The following is a 20,952-nucleotide window of genomic DNA, read 5'->3' as shown; positions in this document are numbered from 1 at the left end:
TCATTCGTTTTGAACGACCCGATCTACCAAGACTCTAAAATGAGTGGACGAGGAAAAGGAGGAAAGGGACTCGGCAAAGGAGGCGCTAAGCGTCACCGCAAAGTGCTCCGTGATAACATCCAGGGCATCACCAAGCCCGCCATCCGCCGTCTGGCTCGCCGCGGCGGAGTGAAGCGTATCTCCGGTCTGATCTACGAGGAGACCCGCGGTGTGCTGAAGGTGTTCCTGGAGAACGTGATCCGTGATGCCGTCACCTACACCGAGCACGCCAAGAGGAAGACGGTTACCGCCATGGATGTGGTGTACGCTCTGAAGAGGCAGGGCCGCACCCTGTACGGCTTCGGGGGATAAGCAGCTGTCAGACCAACCAACCAAAGGCTCTTTTAAGAGCCACCCAAATTACATGAAGAGTTTCCTTTTACTATGTGTCTTTTAAGATCACTCATGTTTGAGTCAAATATAATAAAACACTTGAAGAGGTGTACACTATAAAAAAAAAAAACTGAATTTCTCTAAAACGGGACTAACTTACAAATAAGTATTTAACATTTCACCTTTTTTTTCATCATTCCTTATCTGTTACCCAAGATGAATAATTTAATTTAATATATTAAATACCACGGTGGATTCTGACAGCGTGTGTCCTGTGGGTAGTTTCCACAGTAATCTATGGATTCATGTATAATATGTAATGTAAGGAGCTTTGAACACTTGGGAAAGCCCTAAAGTAAATACCATGAATTATTAAGTCCAAATGTATTTCAATAGATAGGAAATTATTTCTCAGAGCATCAGTATTGGTTGTCTGAAAGGCAATCAATTTATTTTCACACGTCAACTACGTAGGTGTTAGCATAAACACAGAAACGTTGTTGTGCATGATCTAGCCTGTGTATAACCTGCGGGCTAATGACAACATGATTTTTTACTTCATTTAAACTGAATGATTAATTATGTTAAGTCAAGTTGGTAAGAGGCATGTTAGCTAAATAACTCATAGAAATTGGAAGAAAACTGCTCCCAGCATTCTTTTTTGCGCATGCTCAGTCCACCTCAGAATACGCTACATCCACCTCGGAAAACTACCAATCCGATTCGAGCAACAACGCAGTTATATTTGCATAGAGTGGATATAAATAGACCGCTCTGCCCGCCGCAGTCAATAGCTCTATCAGACATCGACCTGTAATCATGCCTGCAGACGCACCCCCCGTGAAAGCGGCCAAGAAGGGCTCCAAGAAAGCCGTCGCTAAGACCGCAAGCAAGACCGGCAAGAAGAGGAGAAAGTCCAGGAAGGAGAGCTACGCCATCTACGTGTACAAAGTGATGAAGCAGGTGCACCCCGACACCGGTATCTCGTCCAAGGCCATGGGCATCATGAACTGCTTCGTGAGCGACATCTTTGAGCGCATCGCCGGGGAGGCCTCCCGTCTGGCTCACTACAACAAGCGCCGCACCATCACCTCCAGGGAGATCCAGACCGCCGTCCGCCTGCTGCTCCCCGGAGAGCTGGCCAAGCACGCCGTCTCTGAGGGCACCAAGGCCGTGACCAAGTACACGAGCTCCAAGTAAACCCGACTCACCGCAAACAAACGGCTCTTTTAAGAGCCACCCAAACCATCCAGAGAGCTCATCCTGTTATACTGAAACTACCAGAAATGAAAGTGATTTATTACAATAATGTTGCCCACGTTATTTATACAGAATGGTTAGAAAGAGACACACTTCATCAAATGGTCCTTGTGCTTTGTTCAGTCATAAACATCAGAGGATAAGTCCCACCTCAGTATATCTAAATATTATTCACATGGCATCCTAAATATATAGTTTTCATTCATGCCCATTGTTTACAACTCTAAAATACAAAAAAAAACAATCCAAGTAATGTCTGAAATATCAAGTACTCTCACAAATATGAATATTTACTCAAATCCTGCATTTATATAAAAAGTTGTCCCAAAATAAATTGTTAAATTTCACAACAATCTTACCAAGTCTTAAAAGACGGGTTAAAATTAAACTTTAATTATGTAAGATAGTTGATGTAATTCACGTTATTTCTCATTAGATTTGGGAAGCCAACACTATGGAGAACTATTACATTACATTTAACTTTTATTCATACTTTGCCCTTTTTTTGTGAAGTTACTTTAAATTACTTATTTATTTCAGGGCGAAATGTTCAATACTAAATAATGTAATTATTGTTATAGATTAGATAATGAATGATAATATTTCCTAAACTAAACAAACCTTTATTTCCGGGAGCCCCCGGATCATCCCCTGTGGAGGAGTGGTTTACATTGTCCAATAGTAAAGCAGCTACAGCGCACGTGTCTCCCGGCCTGCACCAATCAACGCTTCCCTGCTCCTGCAGCTCCTTGATAAAGCCGCTGCTCACAGACACACAGCACTTCTCCTCTCGCTGTGAACACTGAGGAACTACAATGGCCAGAACCAAGCAGACCGCCCGTAAATCCACCGGAGGAAAGGCTCCCAGGAAGCAGCTGGCTACCAAGGCTGCCCGTAAGAGCGCCCCGGCCACCGGCGGCGTGAAGAAGCCTCACCGTTACAGGCCCGGTACCGTGGCTCTGAGAGAGATCCGTCGCTACCAGAAGTCCACCGAGCTGCTGATCCGCAAGCTGCCCTTCCAGCGCCTGGTGAGGGAGATCGCTCAGGACTTCAAGACCGACCTGCGCTTCCAGAGCTCCGCCGTCATGGCTCTGCAGGAGTCCAGCGAGGCCTACCTGGTTGGCCTGTTCGAGGACACCAACCTGTGCGCCATCCACGCCAAGAGAGTCACCATCATGCCCAAGGACATCCAGCTGGCCCGCCGCATCCGCGGGGAGAGGGCTTAGTGACTGAGACCAGGACACCCAAACACAACGGCTCTTTTAAGAGCCACCTACACATTTTTAAAGAGTTACAATCCTACGTTATAATGATTACACTGGTTCATATTTTACTTAGTATACTGAACCGTGATGAATGAAACAAGGGAAATTGGTTGTTTACTGAAGTTACAAAGACATGAATGTATGAGTAACAGGTCAGTGTAAACAAGCGTTTACCAGTAAACCCCACTGGTGGGGCGCAGAGATGTGATCGGTGGGTCGCGAATGGACGCGATGAACGGGAGATTATTATTTTTTTTAACAAACGTTATGGACCTCAGGCCGGAATCGAACCTGGGTCCTCGCGGTCCTCGCGTTTCGGAGCCGCCGGAGCCTCGCAACGGCGGGTGTTTGCGGTGGCGGGTGCTCACTGCTCACACACACACAACTGAAACCATTGGGCAGAGAGCTTTGCACATTCTTCCCTTCGCCACATCTTATCTATGTGAAATTGGCTTTTCAGCTGTTGCAACACTGAAAAGAGTAGAGCAGCATTAAGTTTCTTATTCTGTCACTAAATTATCCAAATGAAATGTTTCTCATTATTTTAGTAAACCCTAAACAAATTAATATCACCTTTTAATAATGACCTTACATGGAACAAAGTTCAACTCACTAAAGAAAATCTAATCTGTTTTGAGAAAAAAACAAATTGATTTAGTTTTATAGATAGGAACTTTCCATCCTACTGAAAAACAGTGGGATAGAGATTTAAAGGGTGAGTTGGAGTTTAGTCCAACCTTTCATTTGGTTGGTTTATCCTTATTAACTCATATATTATTATTGTGAAGGTAATCAAGAACCATTCCTATAACAATCTGACAACACAACATTTCATATCAACTTCCATTCATGTAAAGGTAAAAACGATACTAAAATAATAAAAGGCCATAATATAGTTTGTTACAATGTCAATAAAAAAAGTTCATAATATTGTGATTAAGGCAAAGTGACCAAACGGATCATTATGGATTACTTGACTGTATTTTGCTATAGTTCAATAGTTCTACCACCAAGAGGTTTGATGCATCAGTCAAATAAGAAGGCAACTTTTAGATTCATTTCACAACAGAGTCAACTATGTTCCTAAAGAATATGACATCAATCTCATAATGAACAATTGTTATGACCAAGAATATAATTAAGACTTCCTGATCATTAAAAATGTACACTAATATGATACTATCATATTGTATTACCTTGAAACAGAACTTTAGGCGCGTTCACACCAAGTACTTTTTCCCACAATAGTTCATGAGAGCTCTTTTAGTTCTGATGAACTAAAGCAGATCGCGTTCACACCAAAATGAGTTCCTGGGGGTGGATTAGGCAAATGAAGCCGCTGACGTCACTTCTTCTTCTTCTTCTGCTTTGGGTTTACTGGCAGGCCACAAACAACTTCACGGCGAGTACAGTAGGTGGCGGTATGCACCTTAAAGTTGCAATCCGCCAAAAAACAGAGAGAAGAAGAAGAAGAACCCCCCGCGTATACTGCCACGCCCACCTGCTGTATATGAGGCGTCTGTTTACCTTCCGACCTCAGACATGAGCTTCGTCTGAGTTATTTAAAGGGGACCTATCATGCAAAATGCACTTTTGTACGTCTTTTATACATGAATATGTGTCCCCGGTGTTCCAGGGAACTCACCAAGTGTCAGAAAACACAACCCTCTCTATTTTCCTCCATACCCAAATCTCTAAAAAAAGGGGCTGCAACGGATCTGATAAAAACTGATCCAGATTTGAACACTTTCCTGACGTCAGGACAGTGGCGCTACGGCTATTGGGCCAACTCCACCAATCAGGAGGAGACAACCACGGCATTGCCGTTCGAAAGCGCTGGAGACGTTGTAGTACATATGCCAGGCCTGTAGGTGGTGCTGTTCTCACAGAATCAACCCTTGCTAAAACAGAGCTAAAAAATGTCAAATTGAGCAAAATGAGGCATGGCTAAAATGCATGATCTGTTTGGTATTTTGAAAAAAAAAAAGTATAAATATGCCTTATTCAAATATAGCGTGATAGGTCCACTTTAAGCAAACACAAATACAGATCGTCGACCAGTCAAATGCAATAGCAATGCTGATTCGGAGGCGACGGCGGTTAAGAAGGATTGACAAAAGGATTGGACGACGACGACATGCACGCGCTACGCTGTGAAATGTGTGAAATTAATAAACTGTGCCAGGTGTGCCGTATGCACACTAAATAGGCTCAGCAGCTAACACACCTTTATTATATATCCTCCTGAGAGCAACTGCATCCGTCTGCCATGAACCCTACAGAAACCTACGTGTTAGTTTTGGCCCATAGTGGCCTCCATTTGTGTCGTGTAAAATGGGGGAAATCAAAAGTTAGCAAATCCCCATGTCATGTTCATAAAAACATTTAGTTTTAGGTCAAATAATTATTACACTGCTCTGAAACTCACTACACTAACTCCTAAGATGTTCCCTTACTATAATTAATTAAAAATATTGAACTCACAACACTGGTAATAACAAACTTAACCATTTCTCTTTCTATAAATAAATAGTGGTTGTGTTGATGGACGCCATTTTGAAATACAATGAAATTATCTTTTTGAAAGCCACAATAAATAAAGCTTCGCCAGTTTATAACCGATGAAACATGATGGTATCAGAATAATAAGCAAGCTTAGTTACATGCAATGTAATGAAAAATGTAAGATACAGGCTCTGTTTAATCGCCATGTAGGTTCTCTTTTATTGCACACTCAAGACAATATCAATAACAGCATCACGCTGTCCCAGGTGTGTCGTATGCATGTAAATAGAAGTTAACATTTTCAATATAAAATAATGTGTCAGTAGTATCAAAACTAGGGCTGTCAGTCGATTAAAATATTTAATCGCGATTAATCGCATGATTGTCCATAGTTAATCGCGATTAATCGCACATTTTTTATCTGTTCTAAATGTACCTTAGAGGGATATTTTTCAAGTTTTTAATACTCTTATCAACATATGAGTGGACAACTATGCTTTATATGTTTGTTTATTATCATTTGAACAATGACAAATATTCTCATGAATATTAAACACAACAACCTCTGAACATTACAAATATTCGCCTCATTTCAACCTAGAACCTCTCTCATACAATAATACAATACTGTGTGTGTGTGTGTGTGTGTGTGTGTGTGTGTGTGTGTGTGTTGGAGCTATGTGCAGCTCAAGGCATATATGCCTGTGTGTATGAGCTGTGTTGCGCGCACTATCCGTGCTGAGTGTGCTGTCTGGCTACCTGCATAAAGTCAAGTGCTCGGCGCAGTTGTCGGCGAAATGTCGCTCCTCTGTTTTCATTGAAACAGCTCCTTATATCCGTTAGCTCAGCTAGCTAGCACCAGATGCTAACAACAACACGTAAGGTGTGCTTCGCTCGCGCCACACATACACACACCCTCCCGGTCCTCCCGATGGCCAGTCTGGGCCTGCCGGTGAGCGTGGAAGTGTGGTCTGCCACAAGCGGGCGGCAGGAGTAGGGCTGTCAGCATCAGCTTGTAGATGGTATTTTAAACTCGATGCGCTCTGAAACTACGGCGGTCGAGGACAAAAAATACACATGCGTTAATCGCGTTAAAATAATTAGTGGCGTTAATTTTTTTTTGCGTTAACGCGTTATTAACGCGTTAACTTGACAGCCCTAATCAAAACATATATATATATATAATAACAATAGATAGGCTCAGCAGCAGACACACCTTAGTGCAAAGTGAAGTGTCAGTATTAATAACAGTGGCATATATATATAATCACAATAATACAAAATGAACTGTCCCAGGTGTAGGCCATTTGGGGTGAAGTGTCTTGCCCAGGGACACAACGACATGCTGACTGCAGTGGGGTTTGAACCTGTGCTCCCCTGATCCGAACACCAACGCACCAGACCACTGCACCACCCGCCTCCCAAAAAGTCATTGTACAGTTTATCAACAACGACAAGTTTTTCTTAATTTTTTTATTGAAGGCCTGTTGGATTTAATCAGCTCGCTTAGCACTGCCAGAAGCCCAGCCTGAAAGGTATTTTGTTGCTCCACCTGGCGCGCCGACACCTCCACCTGGCGCGCCGCCGAGTCAGCATGGCGCGGCATCACCATGAGCAGCTGGTCGTCCGATTCCTGGGCCTTGTGTGAATGCAGCAGCCGTTCGTCGTGCATCTCCTTGGCACGCAGGTCCTCATTCTCCTTGCTGACCATGGCACGGCGGTCCATCGCCATGATGGTGTCAAGGAAGCTTTTTCCCCCCAGGAAAGTACCATCTCTCAGCAGGCACTAAAAATGGGGGTAAAAGTTCCCGGCTTGAAGTACTCTTTTTGGTGTGAACGCGACATAAGGGGTACTAACGGAACTAAACGCGAAAAGTACGGGGAAAAGTACTCCGGTGTGAATGCGGCTATAGACTCGTGTTCCTGAGAGCATCATGGCAGAAGAAGTTCCCACCGCCCCGGCAAAGGCACCAGCTAAGTCCCCGAAGAAGAAGGCCACCAAGCCGGCCATGAAGGTTGGTCCCGGCGCCGCGGAGCTCATCCTGAAGGCGGTCACCGCCTCCAAGGAGCGGAAAGGAATCTCTTACGTGGCTCTGAAGAAGGAGCTGGCCGCCCAGGGCTACGACCACACCGCTCACATTAAACGCGCCGTGAAGAAGCTCCTGGAGAAGAGATCCCTTCTGCAGGTCAAGGGAACCGGGGCGACCGGGTCCTTCAAGGCGGCCAAACCCGCTGAGAAGCCCAAGAAGGTGGCAAAGAAGCCCGCAGCCAAAGCCACGAAGCCGGTAGCGAAGAAACCCGCCGCTAAGAAGGCGAAGGTAGCAACACCCAAGAAAGCGACGAAGCCCGCTGCTGCTGCCAAGAAAACCCCCGTGAAGAAGGCCACAAAGAGCCCGAAGAAGAAGGTGGTCAAGAAGGCAGCCACCCCCAAGAAGGTAGCGACTCCCAAGAAGGCAGCGACCCCAAAGAAGGCTGTGACCCCCAAGAAAGCAGTGACCCCCAAGAAAGCTGTGAAGAAGGTGGTTAAAGCCAAAGCTGCTAAACCAGCGAAGAAGGCTGCAGCCAAGAAACCAGTGAAGAAGTAAACGTTAGCTCCTCATCAAAAGGCTCTTTTCAGAGCCACCACATGTCCTCAAGAGCTCTCTCCTGAATGTTTAATCTGTTAAAACATGTGAATAAGAGTGGAAGTTGTGCTATTTATTAATTGATATATGTAAGCGACAATTCCAAGGAAGACAAAAATGCATACATCATGATATAATGCAAATAATAGTGATGGGAATTATGGCTCTTTGAAGGGAGCCGGATCTTATGGCTCCGTTCCTTTCAAAGAGCCTTTTTTTTAAAGGGGGCGGGGTCACTAGGTTTATCTGCGAAATAATCACCAGGATAATGATTGACTGTATTGCCAGACCTAATGTCAATAATCTGCATTGTAAAAATGACACAAGGTGGCGCCATATCCATGTCATTCATGTCAGTGAATGTACTTTCAATTTACCCTCTGTACATGTTAAGTAAATAAAGTTGCCTTGCCTTGAATGAAATTCTCTTAATATTAGATACTGTGTTTTTAAGTGGCGATGGAGATTATTTGCTGACCCTGCTTTAAAGGATATTTTGCCTCAACAAATGGTGCGCTTTATCACTGCCTGGGTTTTGGTTGAAGTGCATCCAAATGCTGCTGCGTTTTCGCATTTGGCTCATTTTCCATCTGAAAAACACGTCGTCTACCTGTCCTGTACCACTTGTTATGACTTCTCTCTCGCGCGTATTCCGTTAAGACCCACCCCATCTCACTCCTCGTGCTGAAACCTACCAATCAGAGTAGGGGCGGGTCTTCACAGAATACGTTTGGGGAACAAAATCAAGCTTTTTAAAAGGCGAGTGGATTTTGGCAGGCAGTGAGTGCGGACCAACGATTGAACGATAACAAGAACGGCTCTCACCAAGTAGGACTCGGTTCCCCTCGTTCGTACCAAAGAGCCGTTCAAAAGAATCGGCTCGTTTGCGACCGACACATCACTAGCAAATAACATTTACATTGTTTGGAAACAAATATATCAAAAATATTTCAGATATGTTTAGACTTTATAAACACCTATTGACGATACACTATTTTTTTCTTTTTTTTTTATATATCGTCAAAGAAATTGAAAATGACAAACAGCTTTGGGGTACATCACAATTCCTTCATTTGTCCAGACAGGAAAGTTACACAATATAAAATACAGCACTACAATTTTAAAATAAAACATGAAAACAGGAATACATTCAGGCGGATATAAATATGAGGAGTACGTCCACCCTCAGACTCATCCGTCCTCGGACAGTCCTCTGTGCCTGGAGCCATCAGGGTGAACAGCCAGGAGCCAAACCTGTAACCCAGTGACAGTAACTGTACTGTTTGTACAAAGACCTGCACACTTACATGTAAATATATCTAACAATCCAAACCCAAATGTGTAAATATCTAAACAGTTACTATATTATTTTATTTGTCTATCATTTTCTATCCTTGTGAATCTGTACTGTCCTGTGTTTCACTCTCACTCTGTTTCTGCTTTACATCCTGAATATCCACACAGGGATGAATAAAGGTCCATCTTATCTTCTTCTTTATGAAATGAGTGTAACATGTAGAAGGAAGTGTGGGAGATAACAAGTAAACATAGTTAGATACAGATTCTTGTACCAGCCAAAGATGGAATAACTAAGAAGCAGGCAGTATCAGTAATAATCTCAACGAGGAATGTATCGCACAACAATGTGGAAAGAGATTTTCAAGAGGTAACAAATCAATTAAACAAGAATGAATCAGAAGTAAACAGTTTCATAACATCCTGCTCTTACATGTAGTACAAGTAGTACTAATAAGTGATATTAGATATAACTAGAGAATGCAATTCCTGAAGAAATTGCTAGTGGGAATGCTTTATGCTGAAAAGCTGACGCTAAACTGCTATGCTGAAATGTAATGTGTAAGAAGAAAGTGAATAATTTAGATTGAAATGATACATGACCACTGGGGGCTTGAATGTGTGATGAGAGAAGAAAAGAAAGTAAAAAGGCTTGGAAAAGCAGCAGAATATTTGAAATGCAAACTTTTGAACTAACTTGATGGCGAATGATCTGTCGCCATGCCAACGGCATTTGATGACATCCCATAATACGCCTAGATGCGTTGATGGCTGTGTCATTACCAAACCTGTGAAGTTTTGGGCCATTTGGAGCATTTTCACTGAAGTTATGAGAAAACCGTGTTTCATGGCGGGCATTGTGTTGCCATGGCAACGGTATGTCCCGTAGATGTCTTCATGGCTGGACTGTTAGCACACATGTGAAGTTTGAGCACTTTTTGAACATTTTCATAGGAGTTAAAGAGAGAGAGAGAGAGAGAGAGAGAGAGAGAGTTTGTGAGAGAGAGAGAGAGTGTGTGTGTGTGAGTATGAAATGAACAGTTAGAACTGACTGCTGTCAGTTGGAGTGATGACATCACTCCAACTATAAACACAGGTGTTTATAGTTGAGCTAACGAGCTCTGTAGAGATCAAAGGTTTGCATTGTTCTGAATGAGAGATGAACCTCTTACATGTGAACGTTTTGTGGAAGAGCGATAACAGATATCTGTGAAATTTCAAAACGTGAAGCATGTCAAGGAAGTTGAGTATCTGAAGTGTAATCTTTGTGTACTTTCGGGTTAATAATGTGGCCTTTTTGGCAGTTTAACTAAAGGTGTGCGGCTGCTGCTGTGAGGAAATATCTGCCTGAAATTACAATGGGCTTTAATGGAGACATGTTGAACGTTTTTGTCACTTCATGCACTCAAGAGGCATTTTGTTTAATTATTTTTTGCTTAATTATTTGTCATTTTTCAAGCTACGAGATGTTTTCCTACGTTTGTCATGAAAAATGATGTCTCAGGAATGTAGGGTTTGGGAATTATGGCAGTTTTAAAAAAAAATATGAAGGGAAATTTCAAGATTTCCTACCCTCTAGCTGTGACATCACGCACTCTAACTTAACGAGCTGCGCAATGTTGAAGTTCAAATGTTAAAAATGTGATGAATTATGGGATGTATCTCTGGAATTATGAAAGTTATGAATGATAAAAGTAATAGCGCCCGATTCCCGACCGAGCAGAACGTTTTGATGTTTGAACGGAGTTTCTGCGATGTTGAATGTGGGAGGAGAAGACGGACAAAATAATTGGATGGAATAATAATAACTTGTTTGTCCGTAGCATAACATATAGTTGGAATGCTGTATCAGCATTCCCACTAAATGATATAACACTCAGTCTGTGACATCCTTATCCACCTTTTCATGATAATGTGAACACTTGAAGGAACATGTTTACTGCACAGCTTTTACTTCTAGTTTAGTACAGTGTGGTATTAATATGTTTCTTCCATCTTTCATTCTGATTATCTCCATCATTCACTGACTCGTGTTTTGATTTCAGTCGGAGAAGACGCACTTTATACAAGCAGTGTTTCTAAATACACATTATCTTAACAAGAAGACTAAGCTATACTGTTCTGGTCGAAAATCAATAAGCCTTTTATCAACAAAGAATAAAGCTGCCTTTAGGTCCATTAGATCTGCTCAGGTGATAGTAGTGATTTAAAACTTGATGAGCTCCCTTCCTTATTGGACGATCGTCGATTCCCTCACTGATGGCCAATCAGAGAGCAGCTGGTGGATATAAAGAGCCGCTGTGGCGAGCAAATAGTGACACTTCGTTGTATACCAGAGAAATGAATTATGCCTGGAAGAGGGAAGACCGGCGGAAAGGCCCGAGCCAAGGCTAAGACCCGCTTCGTTTCTAGTCAACTTAACCAAAAATGTCTGGAAGAGGAAAAGGAGGAATATATATCTGGTGGATATAAAGAGCCGCTGTGGCGAGCAAATAGCCACACTTTGTTGTAAACCCGAGAAATCAAATATGTTTGGAAGAGGCAAGGGCGGCTTTCTCTTTCCGTAGCTCGATCAAGAAACTAACTCGACATGTCAGGAAGAGGCAAGGGCGGAAATACGAGCCGACATAGCGATACCCGAAAATGAGTGGAAGGGGGAAAGGAGGAATTTTCTTCTTAAATGTCGAAGAATAATCTGATAGAAAATGTAAACATTATTCCAACTATAGTTGACCGTTTGATGATTCGTTCTGAACGACCCGTTCCTACAGACTCGAAAAATGATTGAAAGACGAAAGGAAGGAGGTAAAAAAGGGTGAAAAAAAAAAATATATATACAAAAAAAAAAAAAAGTTCGCCTGAACTTCACAGGCTCAGGAGAACCCCCAAGTCGTGAATTTGTTGGAGAATCACTATTATTTGATACCTGCTGGATCAATACAAATGATGTGTATTCCTTCATTGCACTGCCAAACAGAAAGGAGTTTGAACTTTGCTTTTTGCTAGAAGCTCCTCTGAGACGTTTCCTTGACGTTCTCGCAACTAAAACCTCAGATCCCAAGTGGAAAGACTGGACTTTCGAATCTTCCATTCAAATAGACATCTCAAACATCATTGTTAAATTCTGGACTGGCCGTATTCCAGACCATGATGTTGAGACCTATTTGAAGAGATATGGAGATATACAGTAATCAGCAAACACAAACCAATAGATACATTTGGGATATGGTATGGAGTGAGAAAATACAAAATTAAGATGAACAGAAACAGTGATGGTGAGATCCTAAATCTCCCAAATTCGATATCTCTCGGCCCCTACAATGGGAGAATCATTTATCCAGGGCAATCCGTCACCTGTTTCATCTGCAACTCAGCCGACCATCAGGTCAGAAAATGCACCACAGTGAAATGTTGGAGATGCAATGAACTGGGTCCAGACTGGGTCCAGCCTGGTCCTCCTTCAGTCACCCAGCAGCAGCCCCGTCCTGCAGCCCAGCAGCAACCTGGTCCTGGACTCCTTCCAGCCACCCAGCAGCAGCCTCGTCCTGTAGCCCAGCAGCAGCCTGGTCCTCTGCCTGCAGCCCAGCAGCAGCAGCCTGGTCCTGATCCTTCAGTCCAGCAGCAGCCTGGTCCTCGTCCTGCAGCCCAGCAGCAGCAGCCTGGTCCTGATCCTTCAGTCCAGCAGCAGCCTGGTCCTCGTCCTTCAGCCCAGCAGCAACCTGGTCCTCGTCCTTCAGCCCAGCAGCAGCCTGGTCCTGGTCCTCATCCAGCAGCCCAGCCCTGGTCCTCACCCAGCAGCCCAGCAGCAGCCTGATCGTCGTCCTGCCAGCAAGGATCTCCCTCTCCCTGATGATCAACAACCTTCAACTCCTGAAGACGACTCTCCATCCCGGTGAGGGTAGATTAACCATTGACAGTGATGTAGAGAGTGAGTACAGTTCTGACAGTGAAAACGAAAATGAGCAATCTTATGAGAGTGCGAGCGAAAGCCCATGCTCTGATTCCAGCCCTGTCAGCCTTACAGCTGGTCAGCGAGTCAGCAGGCCCCTCTACTCGCCCCCTGAGAGTAACTCGCGGTCCTTCTCACCAACTCCGGAATATCCAGACCCCCCGAGGGAGGCTCAGGGGGAAGCCCCGTCTGAGGTCTCAAAAAAGAGACCTGCAAGTAGAAACTTGAACTTAAATGAAAAACGGGCAAATGTAAATAAATCACCATAGTTCATTTTATAAACCAATATGAGCTTCTTAAATGTCGCTACCTGGAATACACTTGGTGTTCAGTCTAAAGACTTTCGAGAAAGGAAAATTAAATATTTATTAAACACTAATTATGACTTCCTCTTTACGCAAGAACTTAGACTGAATACCACCAGTGATGTTGATGTGTGTACAATGTGGCATTAATGAATACTTTCTAGAAGAAGGGACATAATCCCAGGAAGGCTGCTTATGGTGGATTGTTTTTATAATATAAATATCGACTTATCAATATTTATACTGCCCCTAAGGCAAAAAATAAGCTACACTTATTCAGAAAACTTAGAGAACTATTAACAGTGGGTTATAAAATTATATTAGGTGGGGATTTTAATACAGTAACAGAAGACATAAGAATGTGATATAGATAATTACAGACATTTAACTAATGAATACTGATTATAAGATACTAGCAAAAATAATAATGAATAGATTAACAGATATACTAGATAAAATAATAGATAAAGAGCAAACATGTGCTATAAAAGGTTGCCTTATGTGGGACAACTTATCAATTTAAGAGAAATCATAAATAAACCAAAAGAAGAAAAAGGTTTTTTTATTATTGGACTTGATAAAAAAAAAGCCTTCGACTATTTATCCAGAGATTACTTATGGTCGGTGATGAAGGCCTATGGATTTCCTGAAGCCTTCATAAACATGATTAAGTGTCTGTATTTTAAGTCTTGTGTCTGTGTAAATGTAAACGGTGTGTTGACAAATGCATTTAATGTTGAAAGAGGGGTTAAGCAGGGGTGCCCTCTAAGCGCAGCTCTATACGTGCTAGCCATAAGTCCATTAATTAAAATAATAAACAATGACAGGTTAATATCAGGAACACCAGTTGGCCATGCACCCAAAATAACTGCCATCGCCTATGCAGACGATGTCACTGTTATAATAAAAAACCAACAAGAAATGGATGTTCTAACAAACCACCTAAACTTATATGAATTGGCATCAGGAGCTAAATTAAACCACAACAAAACTGAAGGTGTTTGGATCGGCACCGACGATGCCAAATGCGACATAAACATTCAAGTGAAAAAATAAATTAAAATACTTGGAATAACTATTTGTAGCGACAACTGTGCTGAACTCAATTGGGAGAACAAACTAAGTGAAGTCAAAGAACAAGTTAAACAATGGGAGAATAAAAATACAAATTATAAATCAAGAATAAACATAATAAAATCATTCATACTTAGCAAGATCCTTTTTCTAGCAAACATTTTCTCCCCACCAGCCCAAATAATTATGCAATTAAACAAACAGTGTGTCAATGTGGTGTGGGGTACAACAAGGGAGGTTACTAAACGTAATTTGTTATTTAAAAGTAGGGAATATGGAGGCCTGGGAGCCATAGACCTGGGCATTAAACTCAACATTACCTTTGTAAAAAATATCTCAGCTGCAATAAATAGGAAAGCACCTTGGGTTGAGGGTGGAGAAATGGGATGGAACAAAAGAAGAGGCAGAGCTAGAAATGGACCATATTACAAATTAGTTTATAGTGACTTCATAACTGAACTTCAGCATTTAGGGATTGATTGGATCGGACTACCGAATAGAGTGATTTTTAAAATGGTAAATGATTTCAAATATGGAGGTTTTATAACATACAAAAACCTAACACCTGACGAAGGTAACGAAGTCCTGAAATTAGTCAAATGTAAACAGATTTCAGAGAGCATGAGAGACGTGAGGTGGCTGATATCGATCAACAGACTTGCGGTCAGAGCTGTGGTTTCATGGAGCTGCTACGTGAAAACTAGAACATGTCCCATGGTTAACTGCGAGGAAGACGAAAGTTTACAGCACCTCCTCATGGACTGCTACAGAGCCGAGGAGGTGTGGTCGCTCCTACGAGGCATCGGCTTAGAGTTCAATGTCAAATATATCTCAATCATGTATTGTATTCTTGATGAAAAGATGGACATAAAACACAGGGAACTTTTTCGGCTTGTCATTTGTATCACATGTATGAAGATCTGGAAAACAAGATGCAAGATGATATTAAATCAGAGAACAATAAGTAGCTACACCATCGTGAAACAGGTTATTACCGAACTAAGAAGAACAAAAACCCTGGACAAATCCCAGACTCAGCCATGGGGCATTTTGAGTCTGTGACCAAATATCTCACTGGAATACTAACGTGCTCTCTGTTTATGTTATTTATATATTTATGCATTGTGTGTTTTGTGTCTCTTAAAAGAGCCTTTGTTGTTTATTGAAGCGGGTTCAGGGTGTTTCTCATGGGCAGCAGCACAGCCTGGATATTGGGCAGCCCGCCTCCCTGAGCATACGAAATTCAGCTTCCTGAGCCATTATAAACCATTTACATTAACTGTATGGGCATTAGTATTTAAACATTATATATTTGCTGTCTTCTTGTCTTTTTTCAATTATAAATGTTATTCGGGGGTTGTATTACATATTAAGGAACCTTTAATCATCAAACCTTTAGTATAAAGCCTGCGCGAATTATATAAACAATATTTAAAAGAAACAAAATGTGTTGGAAGATGATGTGGAGGCTGCAGCGTTGGCCCCGCCTAGCAGCCTTCCCGCTGTCCGTCTTCTCTTAGGTCCGCAGTGAATATTGAAATACTGCCGGTCAGACTGCTTCCACCCATTCGTTTTGAACGACCCGATTTACCAATACTCCAAAATGAGTGGACGAGGAAAAGGAGGAAAGGGACTCGGCAAAGGAGGCGCTAAGCGTCACCGCAAAGTGCTCCGTGATAACATCCAGGGCATCACCAAGCCCGCCATCCGCCGTCTGGCTCGCCGCGGCGGAGTGAAGCGTATCTCCGGTCTGATCTACGAGGAGACCCGCGGTGTGCTGAAGGTGTTCCTGGAGAACGTGATCCGTGATGCCGTCACCTACACCGAGCACGCCAAGAGGAAGACTGTGACCGCCATGGATGTGGTGTACGCTCTGAAGAGGCAGGGCCGCACCCTGTACGGCTTCGGGGGATAAGCAGCTGTCAGACCAACCAACCAAAGGCTCTTTTAAGAGCCACCCAAATTACATGAAGAGTTTCCCTTTACACTGTCGTTCAAGATCACTCATGTTTGAATCCAATATAATAAAACACTAGAAGAGTTGTACACTATATAAAACTTAATTTCTCTAAAAAAAAGGACACTAACTTACAAAGAAGTATTTAACATTTGAAATGTTTGTTTTTGTTCACCGTTCGATATCTGTTAACCAAGATTAATATTTTCATTCAATATATTAAATGCCACAGTGGATTCTGACAAGGCAAGGCAAGGCAAGTTTACTTATATAGCACCTTTCAACACAAGGCAATTCAAAGTGCTTTACAAAAATGGAAGACATTAAGAAAATGGCATTTAAAATCAGTCATTAAAAAGAAAAGATAATAAAATAAACATTAAAAGAAAAAAAATACATGGATAAAAGTTACAGTGCAGTTTAAGATATGAATAGTTCAATTAAAAGCAGCGGCAAAAAGAAAAGTCTTCAGCGTGTGTCCTGTGAGTAGTGTCCACAGTAATCTATGGATTAATGTCTAATATATAATGTAAGGCACTTTGAACACTTGGGAAAGCCCTAAAGTAAATACCATGAATTATTAAGTAGTGATGGGAATTCCGGCTCTTCTTGGTGAGCCGGATCATTTGGCTCGGCTCACCATGAAGAGCGGGCTCTTTCGGCTCCCAAACGGCTCTTCAGTTTACCACATATTATACCTTTTATAATTCAATCAAATGTAGCCCTGTTTTGACTAATGATTTATATGTGTACACATATCACTTAAATTATTCAATACATCCTTTGTACTGAAGTATTCAAAAGTAAAAATGACATGTTTAATATCAATTATTTGCTGTGGCCAATTGTTTTCATTGCATTTACAGACCCTTGTATCTCTCTGATACCACCCAATGAATGCACAGACTTGCTTGTAGAACCACGCTACACAAAGCAGATAGCAACACCTATAAAAACTTAAGCATAGACATTTAAAAAAAGGGGCTACTGTATCGACATTTTAAAATTATATTTAAAGAAAAGGCCCTGACAAAACAGCAGGGCTCTATTTCAGTATTAACTATAGAACAAAAGACAGCAACAGCTGACATCAAATCTTTGCTGAGCCCAAGGATAATCATAAATAACATAGTGAAAATAAATATATTGCAATGCTCAGTACAGCAGCATCCAACCGTCTCTAATCATAAAAAAACATAATACAAATAAATGTATTGCAATGCTCAAAACAGCAGCATCCAACAGTCTCTGTAGCGCGGAGATCATCATATCATTATGTCTTGTATTACTTAACACCAAAAAAAAAAGAAAAAACGGCTCGTTCGCGGGCGCGAGCCGGCTCCCGTCGTTCACTTAAAAGAGCCGGCTCGTTCGCGACCGACACATCAGTCCAAATGTATTTCAATAGTCCGAAAATTATTTCTCAGAGCATCATTATTGGTTGTCCGAAACGCAATCAATTAATTTTCACACTTCATGTCAACTACGTAGGTGTTTGCATGTACACAAAAACACAGAAACGTTGTCTTTAATTGTGCATGATCAAGCCTGTGTATAACCTGCGGGCTAATGACAACATCATTTTTACTTCACTTAAACTCTGGAATGATTAATTGGCTTTTATAACATATGTTTTGGGTGCCTGTTGGCCTGTTGGGAAGAAGAAACATTGCATTAGTCTGTGTTGTTAAGTCAAGTTGGTAAGAGGCATGTTAGCTATATAACTTGGAAGAAAACTGCTCCCAGCATTCTTTTTTGGGCATGCTCAGTCCACCTCAGAATACGCTACATCCACCTCGGAAAACTACCAATCCGATGCGAGCAACAACGCAGTTCTATTTGCATAGGGTGGATATAAATAGACCGCTCTGCCTACCGCAGTCAATAGCGCTATCAGACCTCGACCTGTAATCATGCCTGCAGACGCACCCCCCGTGAAAGCGGCCAAGAAGGGCTCCAAGAAAGCCGTCGCCAAGACCCCCAGCAAGACCGGCAAGAAGAGGAGAAAGTCCAGGAAGGAGAGCTACGCCATCTACGTGTACAAAGTGATGAAGCAGGTGCACCCCGACACCGGTATCTCCTCCAAGGCCATGGGCATCATGAACTGCTTCGTGAGCGACATCTTTGAGCGCATCGCCGGGGAGGCCTCCCGTCTGGCTCACTACAACAAGCGCCGCACCATCACCTCCAGGGAGATCCAGACCGCCGTCCGCCTGCTGCTCCCCGGAGAGCTGGCCAAGCACGCCGTGTCTGAGGGCACCAAGGCCGTGACCAAGTACACCAGCTCCAAGTAAACTGCTGCTGATATACCAACAACACAACGGCTCTTTTAAGAGCCACCCACTACTTCTATAGATGTATTCCTCGGTTTTGAATAAGTGTACAACTTGATGCATAATCCATGGATCCTAAACGTAAATCCCTTAAATATGAAATGCATATATTTCTCACATATTAATAGTTTACTGAGCCTCGTTACAGCTCGCGCCACCATGGCTCGGTTAAAACAACGTATACTTTTAAAAGTGTAATAAGTATACATAAATATAAAACGGGGTCTAACTATCACATCCTGAGAAATTGTAGATTATTTTCACATTTCTGTATCACTAATTAATACAGACTTGTTTTCCTCTATGAAATAAGGATCTTTAAGTTCTTACTTAGTCAGCACCAAAGTACTTTGAGCATAGGTTTCCCTGCAGACTTAATTTCAGTGAATACCCATTAAAGATGGGGTAGGTAAGTTTGAGAAACCGGCTCGAGATACACTTTTTGTTATATTCCATGGAATGCTCTTAACATCCCGATAGCAATGAATATCTGAAGTGCTTTGACAAAAAATCCATAAAAAAATGTCATCTGTGGAAGCCGTAATACTGTAAAAAGCACGAGGCCCCGTTTGAGGTCTCTAAAAAAAAGAGACCTGCAAGCAGAAACTTGAACGATTTAGAAAAACGGGCTAATTTAGAGATGTAGAGTGTAAAATGTGGCACGGGGGAGAATGTGTTGTCTCCGTCTGAGATGGCGGAGCTGATGAAGTTGGCATTTGTGGTTTGTGATGGATTGTTATTGTGGAAATGAAAAATGTCTACTTGTTGGTATTTATACTGCCCCTGACGCAACAAGTGGGTTACAGGTATTTAGAAAACTTGGAGAGGTTTTAACGGTGGGTTATAGAATTATATTCGGTGGAGATTTTAATGCAGTAACGGAAGACATAGATAAGAATGTGATATAGATAATTACAGACGTTTAACTATGAATACTGATTATAATAAAAATGAATAGATTAACAGATATATTAGATAAAATAATAGATAGAGCAAACAAGTGCTGTAAAAAGTCGCCTCATGTGGGACAACTTATCAACGAACTAAAAAGGAAAACCTTTGACAAATGTTGAGTCTCTGACCGAACTCGCTGGAATATGGACGTGCTCTCTGTTTATGTTATTTATATATGTATTATTAATGTAACTTGTGTATATCATGTACTGCCAAATAATTTAAAATAAAGTTTTATAAAAAAAAAAAAAGTAAAAAGCACGACCAATCATTTTAACGGCCCGGCTAAAATAACTGGATGGTCCAGCCTTCCATCGGGGCACAAACCTATCTCGTGCCCTCATTGGTCATGTGCACGTTCGTGTGTTGGAGGAGGGGCTCTGTAAGGAAGTGGCAGATGTTCTCTGGTTGTGTATTTTCAAATTCTAGCGATATCGAGCCGGTTTCTCAAACTTACCTACCCTACCTTTAAGTGTTTTTGCTCGAAGCAATCAAAGAGAAATGTCAGCTCAGAATTTTTATAAAATGCAGGTGCATTATACAATTTATTTACAATACTTGATACTATAGAGCAGTGATTCCCAAACTTTTTGTGCCAAAGGCACATCAAAGGAAAGTAAAAATCTCAAGGCACACCTATTGTGCAAAATAGCCCTTATAACCAGGTGTGCACATAACTTTTTGAGTGAGTTACTCAGATGAGTACCAGGAGACAGCGTTTGGTACTCACCCCACATGAAGCGTGGTGTTAATAAGTGCAGTCTTCCTCACTGTCCTCCTCAGTGTCTCCTTCACTGTCCTCTATTTACACTTCTTGCATGCTAGATGATGAAGATGATGAAGATGCACCTCCCTGTCTCTTTGTAAGCCTCCAATTTGCTTTCTCCAAAACGTGTTGCCAAAACTGTGAAGTCCTTGCATTTCCTGAGGCCAAGTTGAAGGATCAAATACTAAGAAATTATCACATGACTTGAAGTCATATCTGATTTCAGAGGTGGGAAGTAACAAAGTACACTTATTCAAGTACTGTACTTAGGTACAATTTAAGATACTTGTAG

The 20,952-nt window shown here is 41.9% G+C and overlaps 4 protein-coding genes across 4 annotated transcripts; all 4 read left to right on the top strand.

Annotated features, from left to right (window-relative positions):
* Positions 1 to 22: 22 nt before the first annotated feature.
* Positions 23 to 16,688, top strand: LOC117469537. The gene is made up of 4 exons (XM_034113966.1): positions 23 to 349; positions 1,202 to 1,561; positions 2,440 to 2,791; positions 16,253 to 16,688. The coding sequence occupies exons 1-4, from the start codon at positions 40 to 42 to the stop codon at positions 16,563 to 16,565; spliced, it is 1,335 nt and encodes a 444-aa protein (XP_033969857.1). The 5' UTR covers positions 23 to 39; the 3' UTR covers positions 16,566 to 16,688.
* On the top strand, positions 1,183 to 1,573 carry LOC117469580 (histone H2B 1.2-like). The gene has a single exon (XM_034114020.1). It carries the CDS (start codon positions 1,192 to 1,194, stop codon positions 1,570 to 1,572), a length of 381 nt encoding a protein of 126 aa, XP_033969911.1. The 5' UTR covers positions 1,183 to 1,191; the 3' UTR covers position 1,573.
* On the top strand, positions 7,337 to 7,987 carry LOC117469555 (histone H1-like). The gene has a single exon (XM_034113994.1). The coding sequence runs from the start codon at positions 7,337 to 7,339 to the stop codon at positions 7,985 to 7,987; it is 651 nt and encodes a 216-aa protein (XP_033969885.1).
* Positions 16,689 to 18,507: 1,819 nt separating the features above from the next.
* Positions 18,508 to 18,925, top strand: LOC117469575 (histone H2B 1.2-like). Its single transcript, XM_034114016.1, has one exon. It carries the CDS (start codon positions 18,521 to 18,523, stop codon positions 18,899 to 18,901), a length of 381 nt encoding a protein of 126 aa, XP_033969907.1. The 5' UTR covers positions 18,508 to 18,520; the 3' UTR covers positions 18,902 to 18,925.
* The last annotated feature ends 2,027 nt before the right edge of the window (positions 18,926 to 20,952 follow it).

This window comes from Trematomus bernacchii, unplaced genomic scaffold, assembly GCF_902827165.1.
Source record: "Trematomus bernacchii unplaced genomic scaffold, fTreBer1.1, whole genome shotgun sequence".
NCBI lineage: Eukaryota > Metazoa > Chordata > Actinopteri > Perciformes > Nototheniidae > Trematomus > Trematomus bernacchii.
This window is presented reverse-complemented; position numbering and strand designations above follow the sequence as displayed.

Excerpts from the sequence above, each read along its gene's own strand:
- LOC117469537 (XM_034113966.1), top strand. The coding sequence starts at position 40 with ATGAGTGGACGAGGAAAAGGAGGAAAGGGACTCGGCAAAGGAGGCGCT. Across the intron at positions 350-1,201 it reads CCTGTACGGCTTCGGGGGAT|ACGCACCCCCCGTGAAAGCG; the intron begins AAGCAGCTGTCA and ends TCATGCCTGCAG. Across the intron at positions 2,792-16,252 it reads AACCTGTGCGCCATCCACGC|AATGAGTGGACGAGGAAAAG; the intron begins CAAGAGAGTCAC and ends CCAATACTCCAA.
- LOC117469580 (XM_034114020.1), top strand. The coding sequence starts at position 1,192 with ATGCCTGCAGACGCACCCCCCGTGAAAGCGGCCAAGAAGGGCTCCAAG.
- LOC117469555 (XM_034113994.1), top strand. The coding sequence starts at position 7,337 with ATGGCAGAAGAAGTTCCCACCGCCCCGGCAAAGGCACCAGCTAAGTCC.
- LOC117469575 (XM_034114016.1), top strand. The coding sequence starts at position 18,521 with ATGCCTGCAGACGCACCCCCCGTGAAAGCGGCCAAGAAGGGCTCCAAG.